General features: G+C 44.9%; 1 protein-coding gene across 3 annotated transcripts in view; it reads left to right on the top strand.

The window, feature by feature from the left end:
• LOC121321021 (transmembrane protein 131-like) overlaps positions 1–14,880 on the top strand; it is a 79,048-nt gene that overhangs the window by 18,460 nt on the left and 45,708 nt on the right. For all 3 annotated transcript variants that reach the window (XM_041259920.1, XM_041259923.1, XM_041259922.1), the window contains exon 3: positions 318–358. In XM_041259920.1, coding sequence (XP_041115854.1) covers positions 318–358 — 41 coding nt within the window. The remainder of the gene's footprint in view (positions 1–317; positions 359–14,880) is intronic.

A 14,880-nucleotide genomic window follows, 5' to 3' on the forward strand; every position in this document is an offset into this window, starting at 1 on the left:
GATGGATGATGATGATGATGATGAGAGTGAGGGGATGGATGATGATGATGATGATGAGAGAGGGGATGGATGATGATGATGATGAATGAGGGGATGGATGATGATGATGAGAGTGAGGGGATGGATGATGATGATGATGATGAGGGTGAGGGGATGGATGATGATGATCAGGGGGAGGGAGGATGAGGAGCAGGGTGATGAAGGGGAGGAGGAGTGCTAATAATTAGCTCACAAGTCCCAGCTGTTTCCTATTTTCTCAGTAGTTCATATCTACCCTGTTAATACTTTCATCTTTTTTCTTTTTGTTTTCATTTCAGACAGAGTCAGATATCGGCCTAAATTCATATCATCAAAAAAGGTAAGAAACAAGTTTGGATTGTGTATATACTGTATTTATCTCTGATCACAAAAAAGTGTTATACCAAGAGTTTTCACATGGTTCGATTACCTGCTATAAATAAACAGATGCTGTTGTGTATGCTGATACAGCTGTAGCATTCCTGCAATGAGAAGTTCTCAGATGAACGACGAGACATCCTACTGCAGGAATCGAGGGAATGCACTTTCTCAAGGGTGGAAGAAATCCTACTACTGGAATCGAGGGAATGCACTGTCTCAAGGGTGGAAGAAATCCTACTACAGGAATCGAGGGAATGCTCCTTCTCAAGGGTGGAAGAAATCTTACTGCAGGAATCGAGGGAATGCACTTTCTTAGAGTTGTTTCGATGTGGGTTCAGAAGTGTTGGGGGTGTGTTAATAATAAGCAGTCTGTGGTTTAGCAGGTTCTAAAATGCTAGAAATTTCAGAAATGGAGAACTACGGTTTAGAAGTGGCGGAGAAGGGAAGAGGGAGGGGGAGGAGGAGCTCCTCTGCTTACTACAGTAACACTTGAGTTTTGCAAAAATAATAGATAATAATAGTGTGTCAAAACGCTCAGACATGTGAACAAGAGTTTGAAAGTAAATAATTGCAACAATACCTATTCCCTCGGTACAGATAACAGGCTATAGGGCACTACCACTCACTTTCATTTATTTGCACCTGGAATGTTGGCAAGGAATTTCTGTTCCAAGAAATGTTCATTTGCTTAGTACAGTACATCACTACAACACCCAGAGAGCTGAATTTCACATTCATGCATGAGACAGAAAGTCTCTTTTTTCATGTTATATAACGCTCTGGAAACTCTTTAAATCTTTAAGCATTTCTCTAACTGGGGATGTCTGCTATGTATGTGGGTAAGAGCACAGTGTTTGTAGGGGGCTACAGTTACATAGTGATTGGGGCGGGGGCTCAGATACAGTTACATAGTGATTGGGAGGGGCTCAGGTACTGTACAGTTACATAGTGATTGGGGGTGCTCAGGTACAGTTACATAGTGATTGGGAGGGGCTCAGGTACTGTACAGTTACATAGTGATTGGGGGGGCTCAGGTACAGTTACATAGTGATTGGGAGGGGCTCAGGTACAGTTACATAGTGATTGGGAGGTGCTCAGGTACAGTTACATAGTGATTGGGAGGTGCTCAGGTACTGTAGTTACATAGTGATTGGGAGGGGCTCAGGTACAGTTACATAGTGATTGGGAGGGGCTCAGGTACAGTTACATAGTGATTGGGAGGGGCTCAGGTACTGTACAGTTACATAGTGATTGGGAGGGGCTCAGGTACAGTTACATAGTGATTGGGAGGGGCTCAGGTACTGTACAGTTACATAGTGATTGGGAGGGGCTCAGGTACTGTACAGTTACATAGTGATTGGGAGGGGCTGAGGTACAGTTACATAGTGATTGGGAGGTGCTCAGGTACTGTACAGTTACATAGTGATTGGGAGGGGCTCAGGTACAGTTACATAGTGATTGGGAGGGGCTCAGGTACTGTACAGTTACATAGTGATTGGGAGGGGCTCAGGTACAGTTACATAGTGATTGGGAGGTGCTCAGGTACAGTTACATAGTGATTGGGAGGTGCTCAGGTACAGTTACATAGTGATTGGGAGGGGCTCAGGTACTATACAGTTACATAGTGATTGGGAGGGGCTCAGGTACTGTACAGTTACATAGTGATTGGGAGGTGCTCAGGTACAGTTACATAGTGATTGGGAGGGGCTCAGGTACAGTTACATAGTGATTGGGAGGGGCTCAGGTACAGTTACATAGTGATTGGGAGGTGCTCAGGTACAGTTACATAGTGATTGGGAGGTGCTCAGGTACAGTACACATAGTGATTGGGAGGGGCTCAGGTACAGTTACATAGTGATTGGGAGGGGCTCAGGTACAGTTACATAGTGATTGGGAGGGGCTCAGGTACAGTTACATAGTGATTGGGAGGTGCTCAGGTACAGTTACATAGTGATTGGGAGGGGCTCAGGTACAGTTACATAGTGATTGGGAGGTGCTCAGGTACATTGGGAGGGGCTCAGTTACATAGTGATTGGGAGGTGCTCAGGTACAGGTACTCAGGTACAGTTACATAGTGATTGGGAGGTGCTCAGGTACAGTTACATAGTGATTGGGAGGTGCTCAGGTACAGTTACATAGTGATTGGGAGGGGCTCAGGTACTTACATAGTGATTGGGAGGGGCTCAGTTACATAGTGATTGGGAGGTGCTCAGCTCAGGTACAGTTACATAGTGATTGGGAGGTCAGCTCAGGTACTCAGGTACAGTTACATAGTGATTGGGAGGTGCTCAGGTACTGTACAGTTACATAGTGATTGGGAGGTGCTCAGGTACTGTAGTTACATAGTGATTGGGAGGTGCTCAGGTACAGTTACATAGTGATTGGGAGGTGCTCAGGTACTGTACAGTTACATAGTGATTGGGAGGGGCTCAGGTACAGTTACATAGTGATTGGGAGGGGCTCAGGTACAGTTACATAGTGATTGGGAGGGGCTCAGGTACTGTACAGTTACATAGTGATTGGGAGGGGCTCAGCTCAGGTACTCAGGTAGTTACATAGTGATTGGGAGGTGCTCAGGTACTGTACAGTTACATAGTGATTGGGAGGGGCTCAGGTACAGTTACATAGTGATTGGGAGGTGCTCAGGTACAGTTACATAGTGATTGGGAGGGGCTCAGGTACTGTACAGTTACATAGTGATTGGGAGGTGCTCAGGTACTGTACAGTTACATAGTGATTGGGAGGTGCTCAGGTACTGTACAGTTACATAGTGATTGGGAGGGGCTCAGGTACTGTACAGTTACATAGTGATTGGGAGGGGCTCAGGTACAGTTACATAGTGATTGGGAGGGGCTCAGGTACAGTTACATAGTGATTGGGAGGGGCTCAGGTACAGTTACATAGTGATTGGGAGGGGCTCAGGTACAGTTACATAGTGATTGGGAGGGGCTCAGGTACAGTTACATAGTGATTGGGAGGGGCTCAGGTACTGTACAGTTACATAGTGATTGGGAGGTGCTCAGGTACAGTTACATAGTGATTGGGAGGGGCTCAGGTACTGTACAGTTACATAGTGATTGGGAGGGGCTCAGGTACAGTTACATAGTGATTGGGAGGGGCTCAGGTACTGTACAGTTACATAGTGATTGGGAGGGGCTCAGGTACTGTACAGTTACATAGTGATTGGGAGGTGCTCAGGTACTGTACAGTTACATAGTGATTGGGAGGTGCTCAGGTACAGTTACGTAGTGATTGGGAGGTGCTCAGGTACAGTTACATAGTGATTGGGAGGGGCTCAGGTACAGTTACATAGTGATTGGGAGGGGCTCAGGTACAGTTACATAGTGATTGGGAGGGGCTCAGGTACAGTTACATAGTGATTGGGAGGGGCTCGGGTACAGTTACATAGTGATTGGGAGGGGCTCAGGTACAGTTACATAGTGATTGGGAGGGGCTCAGGTACTGTACAGTTACATAGTGATTGGGAGGGGCTCAGGTACAGTTACATAGTGATTGGGAGGGGCTCAGGTACTGTACAGTTACATAGTGATTGGGAGGGGCTCAGGTACAGTTACATAGTGATTGGGAGGGGCTCAGGTACTGCAGTTACATAGTGATTGGGAGGGGCTCAGGTACAGTTACATAGTGATTGGGAGGGGCTCAGGTACTGTACAGTTACATAGTGATTGGGAGGGGCTCAGGTACAGTTACATAGTGATTGGGAGGGGCTCAGGTACAGTTACATAGTGATTGGGAGGGGCTCAGGTACAGTTACATAGTGATTGGGAGGGGCTCAGGTACTGTACAGTTACATAGTGATTGGGAGGTGCTCAGGTACAGTTACATAGTGATTGGGAGGTGCTCAGGTACTGTACAGTTACATAGTGATTGGGAGGGGCTCAGGTACAGTTACATAGTGATTGGGAGGTGCTCAGGTACAGTTACATAGTGATTGGGAGGGGCTCAGGTACAGTTACATAGTGATTGGGAGGTGCTCAGGTACAGTTACATAGTGATTGGGAGGGGCTCAGGTACAGTTACATAGTGATTGGGAGGGGCTCAGGTACAGTTACATAGTGATTGGGAGGGGCTCAGGTACAGTTACATAGTGATTGGGGGGCTCAGGTACTGTACAGTTACATAGTGATTGGGAGGTGCTCAGGTACAGTTACATAGTGATTGGGAGGGGCTCAGGTACTGTACAGTTACATAGTGATTGGGAGGTGCTCAGGTACAGTTACATAGTGATTGGGAGGGGCTCAGGTACAGTTACATAGTGATTGGGAGGTGCTCAGGTACAGTTACATAGTGATTGGGAGGTGCTCAGGTACAGTTACATAGTGATTGGGAGGTGCTCAGGTACAGTTACATAGTGATTGGGAGGGGCTCAGGTACAGTTACATAGTGATTGGGAGGGGCTCAGGTACTGTACAGTTACATAGTGATTGGGAGGGGCTCAGGTACTGTACAGTTACATAGTGATTGGGAGGTGCTCAGGTACAGTTACATAGTGATTGGGAGGTGCTCAGGTACAGTTACATAGTGATTGGGAGGTGCTCAGGTACAGTTACATAGTGATTGGGAGGGGCTCAGGTACAGTTACATAGTGATTGGGAGGGGCTCAGGTACAGTTACATAGTGATTGGGAGGGGCTCAGGTACAGTTACATAGTGATTGGGAGGGGCTCAGGTACTGTACAGTTACATAGTGATTGGGAGGGGCTCAGGTACTGTACAGTTACATAGTGATTGGGAGGGGCTCAGGTACTGTACAGTTACATAGTGATTGGGAGGGGCTCAGGTACAGTTATATAGTGATTGGGAGGGGCTCAGGTACTGTACAGTTACATAGTGATTGGGAGGGGCTCAGGTACTGTAGTTACATAGTGATTGGGAGGGGCTCAGGTACAGTTACATAGTGATTGGGAGGGGCTCAGGTACAGTTACATAGTGATTGGGAGGGGCTCAGGTACAGTTACATAGTGATTGGGAGGGGCTCAGGTACAGTTACATAGTGATTGGGAGGGGCTCAGGTACAGTTACATAGTGATTGGGAGGGGCTCAGGTACAGTTACATAGTGATTGGGAGGGGCTCAGGTACAGTTACATAGTGATTGGGAGGGGCTCATACAGTGTGATTGGGAGGGGCTCAGGTACAGTTACATAGTGATTGGGAGGTGCTCAGGTACAGTTACATAGTGATTGGGAGGGGCTCAGGTACTGTACAGTTACATAGTGATTGGGAGGTGCTCAGGTACAGTTACATAGTGATTGGGAGGTGCTCAGGTACAGTTACGTAGTGATTGGGAGGTGCTCAGGTACAGTTACATAGTGATTGGGAGGGGCTCAGGTACAGTTACATAGTGATTGGGAGGGGCTCAGGTACAGTTACATAGTGATTGGGAGGGGCTCAGGTACAGTTACATAGTGATTGGGAGGGGCTCTGGTACAGTTACATAGTGATTGGGAGGGGCTCAGGTACAGTTACATAGTGATTGGGAGGGGCTCAGGTACTGTACAGTTACATAGTGATTGGGGGGCGCAGGTACTGTACAGTTACATAGTGATTGGGAGGTGCTCAGGTACAGTTACGTAGTGATTGGGAGGGGCTCAGGTACTGTACAGTTACATAGTGATTGGGAGGTGCTCAGGTACAGTTACATAGTGATTGGGAGGGGCTCAGGTACAGTTACATAGTGATTGGGAGGGGCTCAGGTACAGTTACATAGTGATTGGGAGGGGCTCGGGTACAGTTACATAGTGATTGGGAGGGGCTCAGGTACAGTTACATAGTGATTAGGAGGTGCTCAGGTACTGTAGTTACATAGTGATTGGGAGGGTCTCAGATACAGTTAGTTACATAGTGATTGGGAGGGGCTCAGGTACAGTTACATAGTGATTGGGAGGGGCGCAGGTACTGTACAGTCATAGTGTACTCAGGTACAGTTACATAGTGATTGGGAGGGGCTCAGGTACAGTTACATAGTGATTGGGAGGGGCTCAGGTACAGTTACACATAGTGATTGGGAGGGGCTCAGGTACAGTTACATAGTGATTGGGAGGGGCTCACTGTACAGTTACATAGTGATTGGGAGGGGCTCAGGTACAGTTACATAGTGATTGGGAGGGCTCTCACTGTACAGTTACATAGTGATTGGGAGGTGCTCAGGTACTGTACAGTTACATAGTGATTGGGAGGGGCTCAGGTACAGTTACATAGTGATTGGGAGGGGCTCAGGTACAGTTACATAGTGATTGGGAGGGGCTCAGGTACTGTACAGTTACATAGTGATTGGGAGGGGCTCAGGTACAGTTACATAGTGATTGGGAGGGGCTCAGGTACAGTTACATAGTGATTGGGAGGGGCTCAGGTACTGTACAGTTACATAGTGATTGGGAGGGGCGCAGGTACTGTACAGTTACATAGTGATTGGGAGGGGCTCTGGTACAGTTACATAGTGATTGGGAGGGGCTCAGGTACTGTACAGTTACATAGTGATTGGGAGGTGCTCAGGTACAGTTACATAGTGATTGGGAGGGGCTCAGGTACTGTACAGTTACATAGTGATTGGGAGGGGCTCAGGTACAGTTACATAGTGATTGGGAGGGGCTCAGGTACTGTACAGTTACATAGTGATTGGGAGGGGCTCAGGGTACAGTTACATAGTGATTGGGAGGGGCTCGGGTACACAGTTACATAGTGATTGGGAGGGGCTCAGGTACTGTACAGTTACATAGTGATTGGGAGGGGCTCAGGTACTGTAGTTACATAGTGATTGGGAGGTGCTCAGGTACAGTTACATAGTGATTGGGAGGGGCTCAGGTACAGTTACATAGTGATTGGGAGGGGCTCAGGTACTGTACAGTTACATAGTGATTGGGAGGGGCTCAGGTACAGTTACATAGTGATTGGGAGGGGCTCAGGTACAGTTACATAGTGATTGGGAGGGGCTCAGGTACAGTTACATAGTGATTGGGAGGGGCTCGGGTACAGTTACATAGTGATTGGGAGGTGCTCAGGTACAGTTACATAGTGATTGGGAGGGGCTCAGGTACAGTTACATAGTGATTGGGAGGGGCTCAGGTACAGTTACATGGTGATTGGGAGGGGCTCAGGTACAGTTACATAGTGATTGGGGGGGCTCAGGTACTGTACAGTTACATAGTGATTGGGAGGGGCTCAGGTACAGTTACATAGTGATTGGGAGGGGCTCAGGTACAGTTACATAGTGATTGGGAGGGGCTCAGGTACAGTTACATAGTGATTGGGAGGGGCTCGGTACAGTTACATGGTGATTGGGAGGCTCAGCTCATACAGTTACATAGTGATTGGGAGGTGCTCAGGTACAGTTACATAGTGATTGGGAGGGGCTCAGGTACAGTTACATAGTGATTGGGAGGTGCTCAGGTACAGTTACATAGTGATTGGGAGGGGCTCAGGTACAGTTACATAGTGATTGGGAGGTGCTCAGGTACAGTTACATAGTGATTGGGAGGGGCTCAGGTACAGTTACATAGTGATTGGGAGGGGCTCAGGTACAGTTACATAGTGATTAGGAGGTGCTCAGGTACAGTTACATAGTGATTGGGAGGGTCTCAGATACAGTTTACATAGTGATTGGGAGGGGCTCAGGTACAGTTACATAGTGATTGGGAGGGGCTCAGGTACTGTACAGTTACATAGTGATTGGGAGGGGCTCAGGTACAGTTACATAGTGATTGGGAGGGGCTCAGGTACAGTTACATAGTGATTGGGAGGTGCTCAGGTACTGTACAGTTACATAGTGATTGGGAGGGGCTCAGGTACAGTTACATAGTGATTGGGAGGGGCTCAGGTACTGTACAGTTACATAGTGATTGGGAGGGGCTCAGGTACAGTTACATAGTGATTGGGAGGGGCTCGGGTACTGTACAGTTACATAGTGATTGGGAGGGGCTCAGGTACTGTACAGTTACATAGTGATTGGGAGGGGCTCAGGTACTGTACAGTTACATAGTGATTGGGAGGGGCTCAGGTACTGTACAGTTACATAGTGATTGGGAGGGGCTCAGGTACAGTTACATAGTGATTGGGAGGGGCTCAGGTACTGTACAGTTACATAGTGATTGGGAGGGGCTCAGGTACTGTACAGTTACATAGTGATTGGGAGGGGCTCAGGTACTGTACAGTTACATAGTGATTGGGAGGGGCTCAGGTACAGTTACATAGTGATTGGGAGGTGCTCAGGTACAGTTACATAGTGATTGGGAGGTGCTCAGGTACTGTACAGTTACATAGTGATTGGGAGGGGCTCAGGTACTGTACAGTTACATAGTGATTGGGAGGTGCTCAGGTACTGTAGTTACATAGTGATTGGGAGGTGCTCAGGTACAGTTACATAGTGATTGGGAGGGGCTCAGGTACAGTTACATAGTGATTGGGAGGGGCTCGGGTACAGTTACATGGTGATTGGGAGGGGCTCGGGTACAGTTACATGGTGATTGGGAGGGGCTCGGGTACAGTTACATGGTGATTGGGAGGGGCTCAGGTACTGTACAGTTACATAGTGATTGGGGGGCTCAGGTACTGTACATTTACATAGTGATTGGGGGGTGTTCAGGTACAGTTATATAGTGATTGGGAGGTGCTCAGGTACAGTTACAGTGATTGGGAGGGGCTCAGGTACTGTACAGTTACGTAGTGATTGGGAGGTGCTCAGGTACAATTACATAGTGATTGGGGGGTGCTCAGGTACAGTTACATAGTGATTGGGAGGGGCTCAGGTACAGTACACATAGTGATTGGGAGGTGCTCAGGTACAGTTACATAGTGATTGGGAGGGGCTCAGGTACAGTTACATAGTGATTGGGAGGTGTTCAGGTACAGTTACATAGTGATTGGGAGGGGCTCGGGTACAGTTACATAGTGATTGGGAGGGGCTCAGCTACTGTACAGTTACATAGTGATTGGGGGGCTCAGGTACTGTACAGTTGCATAGTGATTGGGAGGGGCTCAGGTACAGTTACATAGTGATTGTGGATTCTTCTTTACTGAAATGTAGACCCAAGGTACTGCGCTCAGACGGGGCGTTCCGGAAGAAAGTAGCCAAATTACTTGAGTATTTAATTGTTGTTTAGTTTATTTCTTTCTATGCTACCTGCCTTTTAATAAAGCTTTAATTAGCAATGTTAAACCATGACTGTTTCTTAATTACATTATATTATGTGACATTGAAGAAACAAGCTCAAAGCTATTTTTCTAGCTATACATTCCTTTAAGGAAATTGATTTCTTTTACTGTGTAAAGGGTGTAGTCACTACACTACACACCGTTTGTTTTATAAAGACATTCTGTCTGGAGACACACCTGCTTGTTAAATCTTGTAAATAAGGTAGAATTAGTAAATAAACTATTGGAAAGATTAATTATGAGTTTACTTTAAAAGGGACGCTATTTAAATTACAGTCGGTGATGCACAGCAGTGAACCTGTTTTGAGCACAGAGTCGGTCAACACGCCTTTATCCGTGTTTCATATGTTATCCTGGTTATTGTAACGCCGGTGAAATGCTAAACTTTATTTGTGAAGTACGGTGAATAGGGTTACTCTCACGTGACACTACTGGAATGTTACTAAACTCTTTATTGTTATTGTAATGCCAGCAATAACAGAAACACCTTCGTTTGTACACTGAAGTACAGTGTTGGTGGAAGACTGTAATATTATTCTCAACAGTGCTGCACTTTGTTTTCTGAACTGTTGCAATGCAGGCTGATTCTTAGGTTGTCCTGCTTATTTTAATGCCAGCAACAAGCCAAGTGATGTTTATGGTGCTTTAGTTACTATTCCAGCAACAAGAGTCTGATTGGAAAGCTTGGATTAATAATAATAATAATAATAATAATTTAATAATATTTACCAACACTTTATATTCAAATGCCATGTTTTATTATTAAGTTAATAAAAAATGGTGAAAAAACTAAATTGGCCATTTTTGAAAAATTATTCCCAAGAATGTTATATCAGAAGCCTCCAAGTGAGGCTCATTCAAATACCAGTTTAAAAAGGACAAAGTATGCAAGACTAGTAACTAGACAAAGTATTTTTTATTTTTTTTTAAGCTGCTGGTAATGCCTGAAACAAGTTTGACTGCGAGGAACTCCACCTTTCTTTCATTCCAATAGCTCTGTTTAGAAGCCTCTGTGTCAGTTCACTCTACACTTGCGAAGTGTCTCCCTGTGATTGGTTGTCAGGATGGGCTGTTTTGACAGCTGCAATGCACTCTCCCACCTGGACACACCCATTCAAGAGCTGCCAAAATACCCTGATGAAAAAGTGGAAGTGAAAATGTGCCGCGTTGCAGCTTTGATTTCCTTGTGCAGCTGCAGCCGTGCTTCAAGTTGCTTCTGTATTGGATTTGTTTTTGTGTCATTGTGCTGATGGTATATTGATTTCACATTTCTATTTAGTTTTCAGTAGTTTGAGTCAGACTACAACTCAAACAAGGCTCCACCTTGACTGAGTGTGCCTCGATTCCAGTTGCAGTATTGAAACTTCGTGATCCACTACAGTATCTAGCCAGGGCATTTTCCAACCCTGGTCCTGGGATCCCCCCCTGAGTCTGCTGGTTTTCATTCCAGCTGAGCTCTCAATTACTTAATTAGACCCTTAACTGAGCTAATAATTTACCTTTTTACTTGTTTTCTACTCTTTAAACAGTTGCAGATTTCAAATTTGCTTTGACATTTTATAAGTAACGTGAATACTGTAACTTTTCCAGGAGCTGAGAATTAAATCGGTCTAATTAAGCAAATGATCAGTTCAATGAAGGGTCTAGTTAAGTAATTGAGAGCTCAGTTGGAATGAAGACCAGAAGATACATGAGGTCCCCAGGACCAGGGTTGGAAAAGCCCTGATCTAGACTATTTGTATTATGATGTATTGAGCTGAAGTCACTTTTGGCCTCTTGTCTGATCAGGTGGGGCTGTGCCATAGTGTTATGCTATACTGATGTTTGTATTGAGCTGAAGTCACTATTGACTTCTTGTCTGATCAGGTGGGGCTGTGCCATTGTATTATGCTGTACTAATGTTTGTATTATGATGTATTGAGCTGAAGTCACTATTGTCTTCTTCTCTGATCAGGTGGGGCTGTGCCGTTGCGTTGTGCTGTGCTGGTTAACCACACAGATGTGATGTCTGTTCAAAGGCAATGTGTCACATGCCTTGTTTCCACTGCCTGGTGCCACAAGCTTTGGCTTCCTGTGCCAATATAATCTGCATAGGGAAGTGAGCTCTGAAATGTAGATGACATGCTACACTCACATGTACATGTTGGAGATTAGATGTATGCAGTACTTATCATACCATACTTTACATGCTGTTCAGAACAGTTTTATACCCATCAATCCTTTTAGAAATGTAGAGCAATAAATGACACGTTCCCTCCTCTATTTTTACATTTGCAGTACAATAAGTGAGATTGGGAAGTTGGGTTTGAATCAAGAAACACAGCCTGTTTCCTTTCCAGCAGCTTTAAAGAGATGCCAGTATCACTTACAGTACCTGGTAATGCAAACCACATCCTGAGCTGGGAAGGCATGGTTGTGTATTTCAGAAGTAAAATTGAAATGCTATCTGATGTATGCTCAGGTGCAGTGAAACCACATGGGGATCAAAAAGTTTTAGATTTTAGAAAAAGAATGCCAGTGATTCAGCTTGAGTATCATTTACTGAATATTTTACTGATCAAATGAGTTTGAGAGTCTGTTGTGCAAGCAGTGTAATCATAGTTTGTTTGAATGGAGGAACGTGAATGGATCGGGTTCAAATCCATTTGTTCATTTTTGGGATACAAAAGTGAGTGAGCGCTCAACCTGTAACAATACTTCCAGATGCTTGCACCGTTCCATACTGTACATGCTGTCTGTAACGTGCATCGGTGCAGCAAGTACAGAGTATGGTGCCATGCTGTTCTCTGTCTTCAATAAGACTGTACACAACATGTCTACTTTAGTTGGGCCTGCAGCTGAACATGTCATGAGAAAATGTCTGCAACAGTTAAATAAAAGGCAGGAGTAGCTGTGTCCCTCTCAAGCACATCATTGTGTTGTGTTTGTCATGGGTACAGTTACAGTTACCAGGATACCATTCATCAGGCATTCACAAACATCACCATACCCACATTGAAACACATTTACTGCTTTCTACTGCATGTTCATTTCATACAGAAAACAAAATAGGTACTGCACCCGGGATCTTCCGTTTGGCTCCTGCACTGTGCAGTGGTACAGGTGGTATTGTTTGGCTCCTGCACTGTGCAGTGGTACAGGTGGTATTGTTTGGCTCCTGCACTGTGCAGTGGTACAGGTGGTATTGTTTGGCTCCTGCACTGTGCAGTGGTGCAGGTGGTATTGTTTGGCTCCTCCTGCAGTGGTGCAGGTGGTATTGTTTGGCTCCTGCACTGTGCAGTGGTGCAGGTGGTATTGTTTGGCTCCTGCACTGTGCAGTGGTGCAGGTGGTATTGTTTGGCTCCTGGTGCAGGTGGTATTGTTTGGCTCCTACACTGTGCAGTGGTGCAGGTGGTATTGTTTGGTTTCTGCTCCTACACTGTGCAGTGGTGCAGGTGGTATTGTTTGGCTCCTGCACCGTGCAGTGGTGCAGGTGGTATTGTTTGGCTCCTGCACTGTGCAGTGGTGCAGGTGGTATTGTTTGGTTCCTACACTTTTATATATTTGTCAGTGTTCTATAATATTCCAGCAAGCCAGCACAACACAGTGAAACAGAGAGCATTGCCTATGATCTATCTAATGATGACTAATGTTTTTATAAAATATTAATTATTATATTAAAGGAAACTGAAAATATACAATGTAATTTGAAATGCATTTTAACAGTTGGTTTAAACAGTTTAACAGGAAATGCTGGAATATTTGTATAATTCTGTGCAAATAAATATAAAACTATAAAGGGGAAACAATATTAATCCAAAATAGGACAATCATTTTGTATGTGTTTTTTTAGTGCTGGGCTGTTTTTAGATAATAATAATTTGACAGTACAAATTTGATAGATAGACTGGCTCCGACAGCGTTGAAACGAATTGTGACTGTCAGAAGATTTCCTGATCTCAGGGAACAACCAGGGACACATGGGGATCAGCAGATCTTGAAGATACGGTCCAAGACCACAAAAGGCCTTATAGGTAATGAGAATAACTTTAATAATAATAATAGCAGCAGTAGCATCCTCAGTAATAAACTGAAGAATGAGATGGATGCAGTAATTGTTTCAATCTTGGTTTTAATCACATTTAATTAACTTAGATTTTTTTTTTAAATGGCAAGATTAATCAGGATTGATTTTTTTTTTTAATCACTTGGCAGCCCTAATATTTTTTAATATGTTGTACAAATTCCTTACTACGGGACAATCTGAACAGAACTGCATAGTAGAAGAGGCATCTTCCTTGCATCACTAGCGTTTTATCTGTGGAATTTTTTTCATTCCTGGTTTCATTCATTCAGAATCTAAAGTTTTTCCCATTTTAATGAAGATCATTTTAGTTTCAGACTCTTCTGGGCTTAAGATAAGCATGTAAGAAAGTTTGTGATGAAGAGTAAATAGGCCTCATAGCATAAAAGAACAGGAAGAATTCATTTTGCAATACTGTGAATAAAAGCAGGCTGCCTGTCCAGCTTGCTGATCAGATGGGTTATTCAATCTACAAGAATGTCAACAGGACATCCTGACAATGTGTGTTCGTTTCTCAACAGTTGTTATGCCAGGCTGGTGCTCTTGCTCATGATTTGAGGTGCAGGAGAGAGGCTGGTGCTCTTGCTCATGAGTTTAGGTGCAGGAGAGAGGCTGGTGCTCTTGCTCATGAGTTTAGGTGCAGGAGAGAGGCTGGTGCTCTTGCTCATGATTTGAGGTGCAGGAGAGTGGCTGGTGCTCTTGCTCATGATTTGAGGTGCAGGAGAGGCTGGTGCCCTTGCTCATGATTTGAGGTGCGGGAGAGCAGCTGGTGAAAGTGGTTTTGCCTCAGGTGTCTCTGTAGCAGTCATTAATGACTCGGGTCATTCCTTTTACTTCTGCTTTGTATAGAGCAGATTTCCTCTGGAGGTTAGGGTTAGGGTCCCTACTGCTTTCATTGCAGTCGACTCTACTCTGTATGGATTGATAATATCCAGTTTCGTCAGTCCTGAGTGCTTTCATTGCAGTCGACTCTACTCTGTATGGATTGATAATATCCAATTTCGTCAGTCCTGAGTGCTTTCATTGCAGTCGACTCTGCTCTGTATGGATTGATAATATCCAGTTTCCTCAGTCCCTACTGCTTTCATTACAGTTGACTGTACTCTGTATGGATTGATAATATCCAGTAAGAAGGACTTTGTAATGTATAACTACGGTGTTAAGCTTGCTGTAATCTTTTTTTTTGTATGAAACTTCTAAACCAAGGACATCTGAAATAGTGTGATTAGAAAGTCGTTTACCACATCTAT

Source organism: Polyodon spathula, chromosome 9, assembly GCF_017654505.1.
Source record: "Polyodon spathula isolate WHYD16114869_AA chromosome 9, ASM1765450v1, whole genome shotgun sequence".
NCBI lineage: Eukaryota > Metazoa > Chordata > Actinopteri > Acipenseriformes > Polyodontidae > Polyodon > Polyodon spathula.